Source organism: Hippocampus comes, unplaced genomic scaffold (genome assembly GCF_001891065.2).
Source record: "Hippocampus comes isolate QL1 unplaced genomic scaffold, H_comes_QL1_v1.1 scaffold78, whole genome shotgun sequence".
Classification (NCBI taxonomy): domain Eukaryota; kingdom Metazoa; phylum Chordata; class Actinopteri; order Syngnathiformes; family Syngnathidae; genus Hippocampus; species Hippocampus comes.
This window is the reverse complement of record NW_017805798.1, coordinates 310,189-326,087: the sequence shown is the minus strand read 5'-3', so window position 1 is coordinate 326,087 and position 15,899 is coordinate 310,189. Positions and strand designations below refer to the sequence as shown.

Sequence of the window (15,899 nt, the reverse complement as noted above, 5' to 3'; positions counted from 1 at the left end):
GGGAGATTAGCCGGCTAATGTGTTATCGGCCGAGGAGGCAGAGGATGGACTCGGAAATGAGGAGGGAGGAAGGGAAGGCTCCTCCAGGCTGAGTGACAGCTCGCCTCACTGATGGCGAGATGAGGCCACATGAGCCGCCGCCGCCGCGTTTTGAAAGGACGACACACGCCTCAGATAAGCAAACCTTCAAGGTTCTGTGAGGGAACTACATTTGCCTAGTTTTTTTTTTTTTTTTTTTACCATTTCAAACACTCGGTGAACTAAGGCTGGACGATTATGGACATGATAATAATTACGATTGTTTTGATTCAATTTGAAACGACGATTAAAAAAAACAAACTATTATTCATCGCCTTTGAAATTTGTGATTTATTCAGCTGCTAAGCCTCAATGCGCCAAAATAATCATCATAGCCTGTGTTCAACTATCCATTGCTTACAAGCGTATACTAACATCATGTTGATGCTAGCTTCCTTAGCCTGTTTATGTGATTTTGCATTGTTTGTTAGCATAAAGCTAAACGGACTGTATCTTTCAAGCAAAAAAAAAAAAGTAAATCATCCGTACGACATCTTTGACCTTGATAAAGGGGCTCACTCATATTTGGAGGCGCCTCCTGTCTGCCACAAGTTTGTCATTTGCGATCGTTTCCTGGGCAGGGTGCGAAAGGGACCTTGCTGGCCGCGGCCTCGTCGCCACTTGAGGCCTCGTGAAATCATCTCCCACAAATTGAATGAAGCTGCTTTCCATAAAACCGTAATGGACTCCCCCCCGCCGGCCGGCGGCCACCTGAAGCAATTTGTCATCCGGCTTTGAGTCCAAGGTCAGGCGCTCATTGATCGTCGCTCCGGCGGCGAGAAGGTGACCTCCGGCCGGCCACCGGCAACCGGCAACAACCGGCTCCTGCGACGTGATGTCGGCTTTTGAGTCCTTTTTAAGTGTCCCGTCACAGATTCACTTTCAACTTGACTGCGGGTGTCACACTGTCACAACCCTTTTGATTCATGTTGACACAAAGGTCATGAAACTTCCCAAGGGCAGACGGGGAATTTTGCCTTCCCGGGCGCCACGGTGATCGACTGCTTTGCACAGTGCAGAGGTTATGGGTTCGATTCTGGTGCCTTGACCAGAAATAAATAAATAAAGCGGTGATGGGGCGTGCATGCGTGCAAGTGTGTTTGTTTTTGAAGTGTCAGGGATTACTTCCACATGGCAACAAGAGAACACAACGCTGCGGAATAATTGGAGGTGCGCGTTGACATTCCGTCAAGATTTGAAATTGGCTTCGGTGTCTCTCTCTCTCTCTCTCTCTCTCTCTCTCTCTCTCTCTCTCTCTCTCTCACACACACACACACACACACACACACACACACACACGCACACACAAAGCAGAAGCTGTTTTCACATTTCCGTGCAGGAGTTTGCTAAATGCTCCTTTAATTGGATGATGAAGTCACAGCCAGATGGCTGATTGCAGCGAGTGGGAGGAGCCGTTTCTTTTTTTTCTTTTTTTCCCCCACACTTTCCTTTTCAGTGCTGAACTCTGAACTGTCAGCCGGCCAATTAAAGCGATTTTTATTCGAGGGCCTCCTAATTGGAGGCATGTTTGGCTTGACGGCTTGGTAAAGACAAGCTGGGCTGGCAATCAGCGGCCACCGCCCGCCGCCACATCGGCAATGTGCAACCGGTTTGAGTTCAGGGTAGGGCTTCAACTATCGAATATTTTGGTATTCAGATATCCTACTGAAAAGTCTGTCAAATAATCCGATATTTGTATCCAATTATATATGTGTATTCTTTTGCTTGGTTAAATCGCCATTAAATAGTGATTGAATATTATTTCGGGACAAAGTTGTGTCGTCGTCATCGCTGGCAACAGTTTGTGACAGCAAATGGCCCCAAACAGTCTGAATGGCGAGTCAAGTCAGCCGTTACGTCGCGACACACTGCCGCTAACAACTTCAAAATAAAAGCCTTACAAGGCATTGATGTTGATATATTTTATTTGTTATGTAAGGTGGATTTTGAAGTTGGCCACCTCAACTCTTGTTTGAAAGCTAATTTAAAACCCTAACACTTGCCAGAAACTGTAATTTGAAACCAAAATCTTTGTTGAGACCCTCATTTTAAACCTTAACTCTCGCTTGAATCCCAAAATGGAAACGGTAACTCTTGCTTGAAACCCTCATTTGAAATCAGCAATCTTGCTGAAACCGCAATTCTAAACATTAACTCTTGTTTGAAACCCAAATTTGAAACTTTAATTTTTGTTTGAAACGTTAACATTTTTTTTTTTTTTTTGGAAAGCATAATTTGATACATTCACCCTTGCTTGAAACCCTCATCGACTGCACGACAACTAACTCCGTCACTTTGCTTGTTTTGTTTGCTTTCAGTCCAGAGGCGGAGGCCGACCAAACGCCGAGCGACCGTCGGACAGACTACGCGGCGGCCGATTCCAAGGTGACACCCGGCCCGCCAAAAGGAAAATTAAAATAGGACAGTACAGTTTATTTATTTATTTATTTTTATCGTAATAGAGGGCATTCAAAAAGTCACTTTCAGTGCTCTGCTACCGTTGGATTGGATTAAAAAAATGTCATTTGTGTAATAATGGAGTTGTAATATGACATGAAATAGTGAAATGCGTACAAGAATGAAGTTCTAGCATTGAGATTGGACAAAAGTCATCCTTTTGAGCGAGGGGGTTGATATGAAACGTCGTAATTTGTCAAATAAATCATTCTTAACATGACAAGAGTCATAATTAGCACAAAAAGAAAGTTGTGCCATTAGGAGGAAAAATTCATACTTTCAAATCAGAATGTAGATATGACAAATCAAAGGTGTAGTTTGTTTGAAAATGAAGTCGTAGTAACATGAGAAAAAAGTCACGTTATTGAACGACAATGTCGATACGATATAGTGCAAGAAATGGTCGCCATTTGCACGACAAAGAAGTCATCGTATCACAAGAAAAATAAATTACCTTCAAATGAGAATGTAGATCTTACATGAAAAAACGTGTCCTTTGCGCAATACTGAAGTCATAATATTACAAGAAATAGTTGAAATTCGTGTAAAAATGAAGTTGGATGATTTTCTGTAATATTGCTGATGTTTTCATTTTTCCTCCAGCTAGGCGACGTTGCCGACGGCGCCCGTAAGAAGCGTACAGCTGCAGACCATTTTGTGGCCCCGACTGACGGGAAAAAGGGCCATCGCCATCGTCGCCATCATCGCCACCTTCGCCACCGCCTTCGCCACCACCGGGCCAGGAGGTGAGCGACTCCAGGGTTAAAAACAAACAAACAAAAAAACAAAAAACAGCCCGGTCACACTTGGACTTTTTGCTTGTAATGTTACAACTTGATGATTGAACTTTTCCTTGTGCTATATCTCATTCAAAAGTACGACTTGCTTCATCTGGTACATGTAGCACATTCTCGTCCAAATTTCTTTGACTTTACGACTTATTACACAAATTATGGCTTTTTTTTTTGTAATATCTACATCCTTGTTCAAAGGTACGGCATCACGCCGCCAACGCGGTAAGAAGGCCAACTTCAAAATAAACCGAAAGCAACCGAATAATAATAATAATAGACATCAATGCCTCAGTATACTTTTACTTTGAAGTTGTTTCCGGCAGCGTGTTGCATCGTAATGGCTGACTTGACTCGCTGTCCAGACTCTGAGGCAATGTCGTCACAAATTGCTGCGACTTCCTATCGACTGGGACGACACAACGGCGTCGTCAACTAAGGTTCAGTCGCTGGTTAAGGTTGCTAAAAAAAAACGACTTAATTACGCTGACACTGTATTCTACATGGGTGCGTATTTCGACACAGGATTTGACGATAATTCCTGGACAAATTTCTTGTAATACATTGTGTGTGCGTGTATCGTCAAGACATTTTTTCCCAAAACAGCCCAACCTCCGAAAGGGCCTTTATTTTCTTGTCAATGATTTTTTTTTCTCCATGATCCAAATATCGCAATGTTTGTTTTATTCTTCACATCTTCATTCCTCACCCTTTGTGATTTTGCGTCGAATGGGGCAAAATGAATGGACCCCTTTCTTTTTTTTTTGCGCCACCTCATCCAAAGAAACTTTGCTACTGGCACTATAAGATGCAAACGATGTGGGACACACACACGCACGCACGCACACACACACACACACACACACACACACACACACACACGCGTACACTCTCTCTCTCTCTCTCTCTCTCTACATGGGTGCGTATTTCGACACAGGATTTGACGATAATTCCTGGACAAATTTCTTGTAATACATTGTGTGTGCGTGTATCGTCAAGACATTTTTTCCCAAAACAGCCCAACCTCCGAAAGGGCCTTTATTTTCTTGTCAATGATTTTTTTTTCTCCATGATCCAAATATCGCAATGTTTGTTTTATTCTTCACATCTTCATTCCTCACCCTTTGTGATTTTGCGTCGAATGGGGCAAAATGAATGGACCCCTTTCTTTTTTTTTTGCGCCACCTCATCCAAAGAAACTTTGCTACTGGCACTATAAGATGCAAACGATGTGGGACACACACACGCACGCACGCACACACACACACACACACACACACACACACACACACACGCGTACACTCTCTCTCTCTCTCTCTCTCTCTCTCTCTCTCTCTCTCTCTCTCTCTCTCACTCACTTACCCCCACCCCCCCTCCGCGTGCGCGTTAATGAGTGACAAAGTGTTGTGATTAGCGTTGGAGGCTACTGGGGCTGTCTGAGCCTAATTACGTGAAATGCACTGGCGCGCTTCATGTTCCCAAACTGACGAGGACGTCCACGAGGCTCATTTGCGAAGAAGGCGCCTTTTGTCACTGGAAGCACTTTGCCACCCGTACTTGCTCTTTTTTGGGATCTGATTTTGTGCCCACATACATCCGGGCCCATCGGCAATACACTGTAGGCACTCGTGATTATCTTCTTCCCGTATGTGGATATGTTTGATTCGGCTTGAAATAATGACAGACTGACGGTGACGGACAGGTGTCCAGGCCGCTGACGAATGACGGACCGGCACAAATGTAGTATATTGCTCACTTGTGAATGTCATCTCCTCCAATCAGCTGTCTGTGTCTTCTTTACCTTTCACGTAAAGACATATTCTGTTACCTCAAATACAAATTGCATATTTATCATTTTTTTAAATATACGTAGCTGTGTTCTTGTTCAATGGTCTGACTTTTTCCTGCCAATCTTCTGACGCAATTGTACAATCGTTAAGTCATTTCAAACTAAGCACAAATCATCAACAACGTCAAACCGATTTAGAACTGGTCTGCATCTTTCATAAAGGGCCATTGCATGCGATTCTCCATATCTACGCACCTTATACATGCGATACGATTCAAGGATGCAACAATTTCAAAATGTAATGATTTGTTTCATCTCATCCACAGTGATTTTCTGATTCAAATCGCCTTTTTGTTACAAACCTGTTTGGTAAAAAGCTACATTCTTGTCCAAAAGTACAACTTTTTTTTTTCTCGTAATATTATAACTTTATAATGGTTGAAAATTCAGACTTTTAGTAAGATTGCGACCTCATTATTGTACAAATTCAGACTTTTTCCTGGATTATATCGAACATCCTCTTGGGAAAGTCTTAACTTTTTTTCTGGTAATGCTGTTTTGACTTTTGGACAAATTCTGATTAGATCTTATGTTACGGCTTTATTATGCTCTAAATCGTGAGTGTTTTTTTTTTTTTTTTTTAAGCTAGCTAGCCTAGCAAAAAAATTATACATAATAATTCTACCCAGCTCTTCTGAGAGCACATCGAATTAGCGTGTGAAAATGATGCGGAGGAGTCTTTTGATTTCTTGTTTCCTTCCGCCGCCTCCGAGCAGCGCGACGCCATCATTGGCGTCTTCACGGGGATTCATCATCACATCGCTGTCGAATCATCTCAAATAGACTCGCTGACAAGCTGGCTTTTGATTGTTTGCAGCCGGGAATCGTCGGGAGCAGCCCCCCCCCCCCTCTCTCTGATCCGCACAATGAGTCACGAGGATTAAACAAAATGAAGAAGGCTTAATAGTGGCGCCTGTACGTTAATGTCGCAAACGTCTCATGTGGAATTTAACATTGGGAAAGAATTTTTCTCAGTTACATGAACAAATGTTATTTTATTTACTTTATTCTCTGTAATTTAAATAGTTTTACTCTTAATATTAATATTAGTTCTTAATATGGGTGCAATTACTTAGTTACATGAACAAATGTTATTTTATTTACTTTATTCTCTGTAATTTAAATAGTTTTACTCTTAATATTACTATTAGTTCTTAATATGGGTGCAATTACTTTTTCACAAAAGTAGTTTGGGATTTTTTAATTTTTTTTGTGTGACTTACAAATTAAATTGGCATCTCGAAAATGCATTTCGTATTTCCTGAAAATTGGTTTGATGAACTGAAACATTGGCATGTGATAAATATGCAAAGAACAGAGAAATCAAGAAAGGGGCAAATAATATTTCACAGCACTGTACAAATCGCCTTTGCATCGTGATGATATGACAAGCGTTTTCCCGCGCTAGTTGCGACGTGATTCTCATACAAGTGACGGCGTTCTCGTGGCTAAAATTTCAATGTCGGGCAAATTGCGACGTTGGTTTTCTGCTGATGTTGTGACTTTCTTTCTCCTGCCCGACAGCACCTCCTTTGACGAGGACCTGTCACTGCAGCCCAAAGGCAAGAAGAAGAAAAAGGACTTTCTTTCTCCTGCCCGACAGCACCTCCTTTGGCGAGGACCTGTCACTGCCGCCCAAAGGCAAGAAGAAGAAAAAGAAGAAGAAGAAAAAGAAAAAGAAGACGAAGAGCAAGTCAGAGCGCAAAAGGCTGACCAGCAGGTGACTTGCATGAGTGATATTATTTCGCAAAAAAGTTTTGTTGCGACATCTCCTGATGTTAACATGACAGTATAATGGTGGTGTACCTGTCGAATTATGACTCTGTTGTAAAAAGTTGTAATTACGTTTTTAACATTTTCCGTACTTTATTCTTTTTGCATGAGTGATATTATTTCGCAAAAAAGTTTTGTTACGACATCTCCTGATGTTAACATGACAGGAAAAAAATATAATGGTGGTGTACCTGCCGAATTATGACTCTGTTGTAAAAAAATGTACCGGTAATTACGTTTTTAACATTTCCTACAATTTTCCGTACTTTATTCTTTGAAATTTTATTTTTCATAGAATTACAACGCCAAGTCCCTGTAATGAATCATTCGTAAAAGTTAAATCTTTTTTGTTTGTTTGTTTGTTTCTGTTCTCAGCTTTATTCACTTAAGCTTATGAGAGATATTACATATTTTTTTTCCTAATGGTAATGCAAATTTATTTTTATTTAAAAAAAAAGGCAACTTTCTTTTATATAGTTAGCCTCGGCCCTTCTTTGGCTTTTCCTCTCGTCCTTGAACTGCGCAGCTCGTCCTTCAGCACAGCTCGGTGCTGCCCCCCCATGTTGTGGTGTAAGGCGGTACTACACCAAGGCCGTGCCGCTCGAAATTCCCGACTTGTCTGAATCTTCCATGGAGTCTTACGATTCCATTTGTACCTTTAGGTCCACTTAAGCTTATGAGAGATATTACATATTTTTTTCCTAATGCAAATTTATTTTTATTTTTAAAAAAAAGGCAACTTTCTTTTATAGTTTAGTTAGCCTCGGCCCTTCTTTGGGTTTTCCTCTCGTCCTTGAATTGCGCAACGCGTCCTCCAGCACAGCTCGGTGCTGCCCCCCACGTTGTGGCGTAAGGCGGTACTACACCAAGGCCGTGCCGCTCAAAATTCCCGACTTGTCTGAAGCTTGCACGGAGTCTTACGATTCCATTTGTACTTTTAGGTCGCCTTCTTGCAGCCCCTCTCCGCTGAGGAAGAAGAGAAAGAAGAAGATGAAGAAGAAGAAGAAAAGTTCCAAGAAAAGCAAGCGGCACAGGTAAGCGTGGCCTCGTTTGCGCAAGCCAGGCATCTTATAATTAACGGGATCAACTAATGAGAATTCTGGCTTGTCCTTCCTTCTAGATATACCTCCAAAAAGTCCAAACACAGGTTTGTCCGTTGAGTGTTGGCCATGCTAATGTTTACACGCAGCGGCTGTGTTGCGAATCACATCCACGTACACGACTTCCGTATGGATTACATTTCATGTACGTGTCACATCGTGGCCCAAAATGCCCCCGAGGAATGCCGTTGTAGTGGTTCAGGAGTTAATGAAGCTTTCGGACCGACTATGATTTCATTCTCACACAAATTCCGACTTCAACAACACGACGGTGATTGTGAGCTTGCCTTGCGTTTGAATGTTTGGCGAATGCTCGTGATTTTTCATCAAATGGCGCCATATGTCGGCAATTAGAAACTTTCCACTCTCGCGATTCCCAACGCAGCCCAAGTCATAGAAAAATGGGGAAAAAAAACCCCAAACAAAACACTTATTAATGATTTGCACGAGATGATGAGGATGATCCTGAAGCTGTTTGTTGTCTTTGTTGTAGCGGCTCGTCGCGTTTCAAACGATCGCCAAAGGACGGCCGCAAACGGAAGCGAAGGTCAGTCGGTTGAATCCCTCCGAGGAGAAGCAGTCCTCAGTCCCAAAAATCTTTTAAGTGCTTCCAAATTTTGACTTAAGTCTCGCACAAATTGCTAGGTTTTTGTGTGTGTGTGTGTGTGTTCGTTTTTTGTGTGTGTGTGTGTGTGTGTGTGTGTGTGTGTGTGTGTGTGTGTGTGTGTGTGTGTGTGTGTGTGTGTGTGTGCGTGTTATATTGTCTTCATTCTGTTCAACATAATTATTATTATATATATATTTTTTGTCACCCAAATTACATTTCGCCAAATTTCTTCTTTCTCTAAAATGTGGACTCCCCTCTCCCCTCATCTCGGGGCTTTGTCCTAAAATTGCGTTTCATTGTAATATCACAACTTTAAGGTTGCATTCGATATGACTTTCCAGCTTTGTTTTTTTTTTTTTTTTCATTAGCGTTCATGGTTTTGTTTTTTTGGGGTTTTTTTGGTCTTCAAGCAGCTTTGTTATTTTTGCTGTATTTTTTAAAATGCATTGTTTTACTTTCATTTTTTTTCACCATAGGATTATTATCATTTTTTAAAATATATGGAGTAATTGTCAAGCGGAAGAAAAAAGTACTGCGGAATTTTAGCGAGAATGGGGGTGGTCACTGGTAAGAGTGTTGACATTTAATCGAGACTGGGTCATTTTTTAAAATATATGGAGTAATTGTCAAGCGGTAGTACTGCGGAATTTTAGTGAGAATGGGGGTGGTCACTCGTAAGAGTGTTGACATTTAATCGCGACTGGAAGAAATGCCTGCATTACTCCCTCTCGCCTCTAGGGGCACCATGTCAAATTTTGGATTGTTTCGAGGGTCATTGACAAAAAGCCTCGTGAAGTCAGTCTTAAAATATGAAGGGGGCGACAATAAAATAAGTTGACTTATTTTACCCAAAATAGAGTTTCATACTTCCACCCAAACACACACACACACACACGCACACACAAAATTGATAGTAGAACTTCTTTGTTGTTGTTTTCGTAATTTCTCAACTTCTTCCTCGAGGAAATTGTCGTAAAGCTGTCGATGACGTTTGTTTCCTCAGCTCTCGGAGCGGCTGGCGGGGGAAACGCCGCCGCGGCAGCTCGGCGTCAGACCGCCCGTCGTCATCGGCGGAGGACAGGTAGGACACGAAAGCTCTCGTTCCCTTTTCAGCCGATTCCCAACGCGTTTCCTGCTCGCTAATCTCGGATTTGAAGGATTTGTTAAATATCTGAAAGGATTACTCGAGCGCCACCAAATGACTAGATATTAATTTTTCAAAGATACAAAGTGAGTATGAGCCACGACATTGGGTTTTGAATAGTGAGTGAGGGGACGTTGCGCAGCATTTGACTTTTTAATGCCAAAACAATTTGTGGCTAAGATGAGTCTTATCGCGTGGAGCAGCCAGAAAGTGCAGGTGCCTCTTCTTATTTTATCGCCGTGCTGAAGGAAACGCTCGCAAGATGGGCAATTTTCACAAAGCTGATTTTTAATTTATTTTCAATAGATTTTTTTTTTTTTTTTGCACCTGTGGTGCTAACTGTTCAATCAATCCGCAGTTTCATATTAAATTGCGTCATTTTTTTTTTTTTTAAATAAAAGTGTGAATTGGGCTGTCTTGTTATGTTGGTTCTTGTTTGGCAAGCACAAAAAAGATCCAAAACAAGAAATAATCCCCAAAATCAGTTATAAGTGACATTTTCTGTGTTTTGTGACAAAATTCACGAGGAAAACAGCAGAGAAATGTTGAGGCCGTCTGGGGAAATTCAACTTGTTCATGGGGAGGTTGGTAATGACATTTGTGATACTTTGCCGCCCTGTTCTTACAGACCTTCTGCATACAAAAAGCAATGCAGTCCCACGTCAGAGGCCAAGTGGACCAACGGCGGCAGCGTCTCCAAATCAGTAAAAACAGCCTCCGTCCTCTCTGCCGCCTGCGTAAGTCCTTCTGCTCACTCTCCCGTTGTCTTTTTGTGATTTTTTTTTTTTTTTTTTTTTTTTCCTCGTTGGCAAAGGGGACGGCGACGTCGTTGTGGCGTGTGGCGATAACGTGTCGGAGAATACCAGCATGTCCGTTGGGGAAAATATTATGAGGGAAACGTACGATGGGGTGACACTTGGTTAATATTTCGTTGTTCAATGACGAGGAGGAAGAGGAGTCACGTTCTTATATTTGACAAAAAAAGTAACAAAAAAAAAAAAAAGACAAAGGCATTGTGTGCAAAATGCCGCGTTTTCACAATGTTCTATTTGGGACTCTCGGTTCACTCGGCTCCCCCTACGCACGAGGCCGTCACATTGTGCCCGACGTTTGCAAATTTAGCAACCTGAATCAACGTCAACACAGCAAAAAACAAAATGAGCCTGGAAAGGAATCCCCAGTCAGCGGGGTCTCGGGGTCGGTGGGCAAATCGTGTCGCCAAATTGCGAAACGGACGCAGTTGACAGTTTGCGCGCTACAAACACTAAGTGGGACTGATTGGCTGGTGGGAAATCCAATATGCAAATGAGGGTCACTCGCTCCCCTTTTGCTGAATCGGTCGCAACCTGTACTCAACATTTGTCGTCATTGATTGGACTAACAAAAAGGAATGGACGCACGGCTAATTGGGAGCGTAATTAGTCCAGCATCGACTTTTATCATCTCCCACGGAGCCTCTTCACAATTTCCGTTTCGGTTTTGGTGGGTTTGGGGAAAAAAAAAAAAAAAAAAAAGGCAACATTACCACTTTGTTCAAATTACAACGTGCGTGTTTTTTTTTTTAAATTTACCTTCAGTTTGAAATCTGCTTTTGAATAAAGGCGACGGATGCAAAAAATAAAAATAAAAATAGAATCTGATTACAGTAATCAATTCATTGAAAAAAAATTGATAGATTCACTGAATATTAAAAACTGTTTGTTACACTTGTAGTCCTGACAAAATTATGATCTAAACAGCGTTGATGGGAGCAACTGACTTTTTTTTTCCATTGCTTGTTTTTTTTTCCTTCATGGACAGCTCTCTGGTTTGATGTTGGTTACATCTGTGACTATTTTCTAAGATATTGCGGTCTCCACACATCATGTGAAATTGCCGATGGGCGGAGAAGACACTCGTTCAAACAAGGTTCACCAAATTTTGGTGTATTGTCTTGCCCGCGATCAGAAAGGGCTTCCCGTGCCTCTCCCCAAAAGAAAAGAAAACAAACAAACAAAAACAAACAGAAAAGTCCAAGTGATTGTCTTTTTCTTGCCAATTCACTTCTCTAATGATGCACTTATGTTGCCCCCCTTTTTCTTACACTTTCCCTACTTAAGGAGGAAATCGTGATTGGTAAGTGGATGCTGTCCCCCGCGGATTGTTCATACTAGGCTAGGCTAGGCTAGGCTAATGGCAGAAGGAAAAGTTCGTTTAGCGAGGCCTCGCTTTAGCTTACGCCGATGGCACCTCGCCATTTTCTTTGTCTGCGACATAGAGAGCCCGTTTTGTGGTGTGTGTTTATCCAGTCAGGCTTGTGGGCCGACGCACCCCCTCTTTTTTCCGTCTCCTTTGGGGAGTGGTAGACGCTAGATTTTTCTTTGTTTCCACACGTTTGCTTTCTCTTCCTTTCAGGAACACTGGTCCCTTGACTTACGAGTTTTTCGGAGGGCTACTTTGGTCACTCAGACTGGGCGCTGCTTGTTAACAACTGTTTCTGAGAGGGAGGAAATACTGATCAAATAAATTAGGCAAATATAAGTAGCATTTTCGTAAGATCGAATACACTCACTCTAAAACCAAATGAAAACTAAGTGAATGTAAAAGAAGTTCAAACAAAATAAAAAGGACCAGTAATAAAACTGTTTTAACCCTGATCAATATATTTTGCTTTTGTAACACCCTCAAACTATAAAACAACAAAAAAGACACTGAGTTTTGGCCAGTAAAATATATTTTTATTTACAACTAAGACGTGCACGACGCTGAGCGACGCCGACTCACCGCACGGCTGGAGTTGAACTACAGTGGCTTTTTTACATGTCGTTTGCTCTTCACTTCCAACTGTTTTTTTTCCAGTTATGAGACACTTTCTTTGAAGTACCGCAACACCATACTGTTCTTTACCATACATATTCCGTCGGGGTGTCCGGTACCTAAACTTGTTCACCTTCTAGTTTGTTGGCATTTCTCGAACTGTGATTCATCTCCAAGTCTTGACCATCCACTCAAAAGCTGTGCTGATCTCATATCCAAAGCGAAGCGGCGCCATCATCTGTTGTCCATGACGGTTATATCGAAGAAACCATTTCATAAGTAAGCTGGGCGGGAATCTTTTCCACACCTTCCAGTTGGAAAACGTTCTTGACAAATACTACACGTTTGTCAGTGGATGGATTCCAAATGACGAACTGAAATGTCTATGGCAGACGGCGAGAGAAGTTGAAAAACTATTTGCTTACATTATTACTATACTGTATATTGCCACAACATTTTTTTGGTATCGTGTCGGAACGGATTAATGACATTTCCGATTATTTAAGCGGGCACAGCTGATTTGAGATATGAGTGATTTGAGTTGCAGTCCTAGTCACGGAACGGACGGATGAAACTCTTAAGTCAAGGCACCACTGTCAGTGTTTTAGCCGAGAGCGCTTTTTCTACTCTATTCTGACTGCATGCCTCAAATTTGCATGACGTCTCTTGAGCGCTTCAAAGTTTGAGGAGGCCCGATAAGTAATTTTTTTTGGGGGGGGGGGGCTGTTTCTAGTGTGTTTTTTTCACAGGAATATGAGGATGATTTCACTGTGTAGCCGCTCAAACCGGTGATTGTCGGCTGCTTCTGTCTGCCTACAGACATTCTTCTCAAAGCCTTCCCGAGGACAAGTGTCCGGCCAGGATGAGCGGTCGCACGACTGTGACTCCGGTAACGACACCTCATCGCCACCGTCCTGTGAGACGGGCGTGGCCGACAAGAGTGAGGCGCGGCGGCGGCGTGCTTTGCCGTCGCCGGCCAAGCAGCCATTCGCCGACAGGGACGATGACGTCTCTGACTCTGGGAATTCGGTGACCAGCTACGCTTCCTTGTGCAAAGTCGGCGGGGAAGACGGCTTGAGCGCCGCTCTCCTCAAGAGGTGAAGTCGTGCTAGCCGTCCCTGGGCTCAGTGAACAGGCCACACCTTTTCAAATGGTTGCCTCGCTTCACTCCGCTAAGCATTCAAATTGTCACTCGGAAAACCTCAAAAAGTTTAATTGTTACAATATATGACATTTTTGTTAAATTATTGGCACGATTCAATTGTTCCATGTTTAAAAATTGTTAAAAATATGTACATTATTTTTATACTACAATGACAGCATACAGTATATTGGTAGGATAAAGCACTATTATTGCATGTGTAAGGTGAAAACATCCGGGCATAGGAATGAGCCTTGAGGGATACCCAAACGTCCTGTAAGATCGCAACATTGGCGTGTATCTCATGCGGTTGGCGAGAATGAAGTCTTCAACTTGAAATGTGCTTTCCTCACAGAGAGCACGAGGCTTTGGGATGTCGATTCGACACGGTGAGATCGCCACGGATGTCTTCCAGGGGACGATCGAGCCCCGAGTGGCATCGCCGGCGCGGGAGGAGCATGTCCTCGGGAAGTTCCAGATACTCCGGACGGCGGCTTCCAAGCTCGTCGCTGTCATCTGCCAGGTCCGAAGTGCTTTTTAAAATAGTTGCGCAAACGCAGTTGACGATTTGTTGTGGCGATGTTGATTTTTTGGTGGCTGTCATTGTAGCTCCTACTCGCGTTCGCCGAGCTATTCGCTGGATCTTAGGCAGCGGCGGGGCAGCTTGAGCAGCGTCAGCTCTAGAGGAAGCTACTTCAGACATCGCAGGTCAAATTGAAATTTTTCATTGAGAGAAAACACTTGAAGGCGAGGTCTCATAACAATGGTGACCAGGCCAAATAGTCAGCAGCATACAGTACACATCACTTAACGTATATCACAAATACATAAATGAGAACATGGGTTATGCACTTAGATCAGATTTATGCACTTTATTCATTTATTGTCAATTTGACAATTTTTCGCAAAGATCCCGTATGTAAAAGGAGAATAAAATGATAGCCTGTGATCGAGCCTTGTGGCACACCTCAAGGAAAATCAGTGGCCGAAAATACAAAACCAAGATCCACTGACCCGTCGGCCTCCGCAGATCGCGATCCAGAAAGCGAGCGTCGAGCTCTCGAGAGACGGACGGCGACCGCAAGATCAGCAGGAAGAGACGAAGACGCAAGTCCTACTCCCCCGTGAGGAAGAGGAGGAGGGACTCGCCCAGCCACCTGGAAGCCAGACGGATCACCAGGTATGCAAATCTTCACCCCCACAAATACATATACTAATTAGTGAAAAAAAATAACTTATACGGGGTGCTTAACAAAAAATGAACATTGTTGACGTTTTTTTAGACCTTTACCGATACCCAGGCAGAAAAAACAGAGAGATTCACTGTTTTATAGTGCATTTCGGATGCAATGTAACTCAATATGCTTCACCTACATTACGTCGAGCAAAGTGGAGAGAGTGGTGCAAAATAGCGCTGCATTCCTCGGTAAGTCGCTTCTCAGACGTTTGCCCCTTTGGTGGTCCGCAGCGCCCGCAAGAGGCCCGTCCCGTACTTTCGCCGCAGCCCTTCGTCCTGCAGCAGCCTCAGCGCCCCGTCACCCAGAAGCCTGTTCCACCTTTGCCGCCGTAGCGTGTCCTCCTCCTCCTCCTCCTCCTCTTCCTCCTCTTTGGCCTGCAAGAGCAACAGTCGCAGCTCCTCGTGGAGCTTTGAGGCGCGCCAGCGCAGTACCAGCAGGTATTAGCTGTCCCTCAACAAATCAGTCGAAACAATTTGCACCCAGAGACTATTTCGACGGCAATTCCGCCTTGTTGCTGCTGTTTGGTTTTCATTGTAAACACATTTCAACGCTCGGTTTTCGGTCCTCTTCAGGGGTGTGTTATGTTGTGTGTTGTGATGTCGCTTTGAAACGGTTGAGGATGTTTTGAAGACGGCAGCTCAAATTCCGTCTCAGTGCTAAAGCATGCGAGTTGGCGGACTTGGTTGACCTTGTCCGGGCTACAGCAACATCCCGACTGATTTTGATTGCATGATGTCGGCCGTTGTGAGGACCCAGCTGCTTTGATTTGCTGATTGCAAGTCTGCGTTTGACCTTTGAGGGACTGCTGCGAGGCAGGATAGCAAGGTCCCGAGCAGCAGTGCCTCAGCCACCACATCCGTGCTAAAATGTTTCCAAATCTTCTGAAATCCAACAATTTTGGGGGAAATGATCACACCCGAGCAAG

At 43.2% G+C, this 15,899-nt stretch overlaps 1 protein-coding gene and 1 long non-coding RNA gene across 2 annotated transcripts in view; both read left to right on the top strand.

Annotated features, from left to right (window-relative positions):
* The window catches only part of srrm4 (serine/arginine repetitive matrix 4), a 22,656-nt gene extending 6,779 nt beyond the window's left edge, over window positions 1–15,877 (top strand). The window contains exons 2-14 of the mRNA XM_019885698.1: window positions 2,397–2,463; window positions 3,139–3,281; window positions 6,779–6,895; window positions 7,890–7,982; window positions 8,069–8,095; window positions 8,542–8,595; window positions 9,659–9,736; window positions 10,428–10,536; window positions 13,415–13,692; window positions 14,092–14,259; window positions 14,346–14,444; window positions 14,767–14,916; window positions 15,205–15,877. Of these exons, the coding sequence (XP_019741257.1) occupies window positions 2,397–2,463; window positions 3,139–3,281; window positions 6,779–6,895; window positions 7,890–7,982; window positions 8,069–8,095; window positions 8,542–8,595; window positions 9,659–9,736; window positions 10,428–10,536; window positions 13,415–13,692; window positions 14,092–14,259; window positions 14,346–14,444; window positions 14,767–14,916; window positions 15,205–15,418 (1,597 nt within the window). The 3' untranslated portion in view covers window positions 15,419–15,877. The remainder of the gene's footprint in view (window positions 1–2,396; window positions 2,464–3,138; window positions 3,282–6,778; window positions 6,896–7,889; window positions 7,983–8,068; window positions 8,096–8,541; window positions 8,596–9,658; window positions 9,737–10,427; window positions 10,537–13,414; window positions 13,693–14,091; window positions 14,260–14,345; window positions 14,445–14,766; window positions 14,917–15,204) is intronic.
* Window positions 3,590–6,754, top strand: LOC109525341 (uncharacterized). The gene is made up of 2 exons (XR_002170128.1): window positions 3,590–3,833; window positions 6,700–6,754. It is a non-coding gene; the product is annotated as an uncharacterized LOC109525341 (long non-coding RNA).
* Window positions 15,878–15,899: the final 22 nt, after the last annotated feature.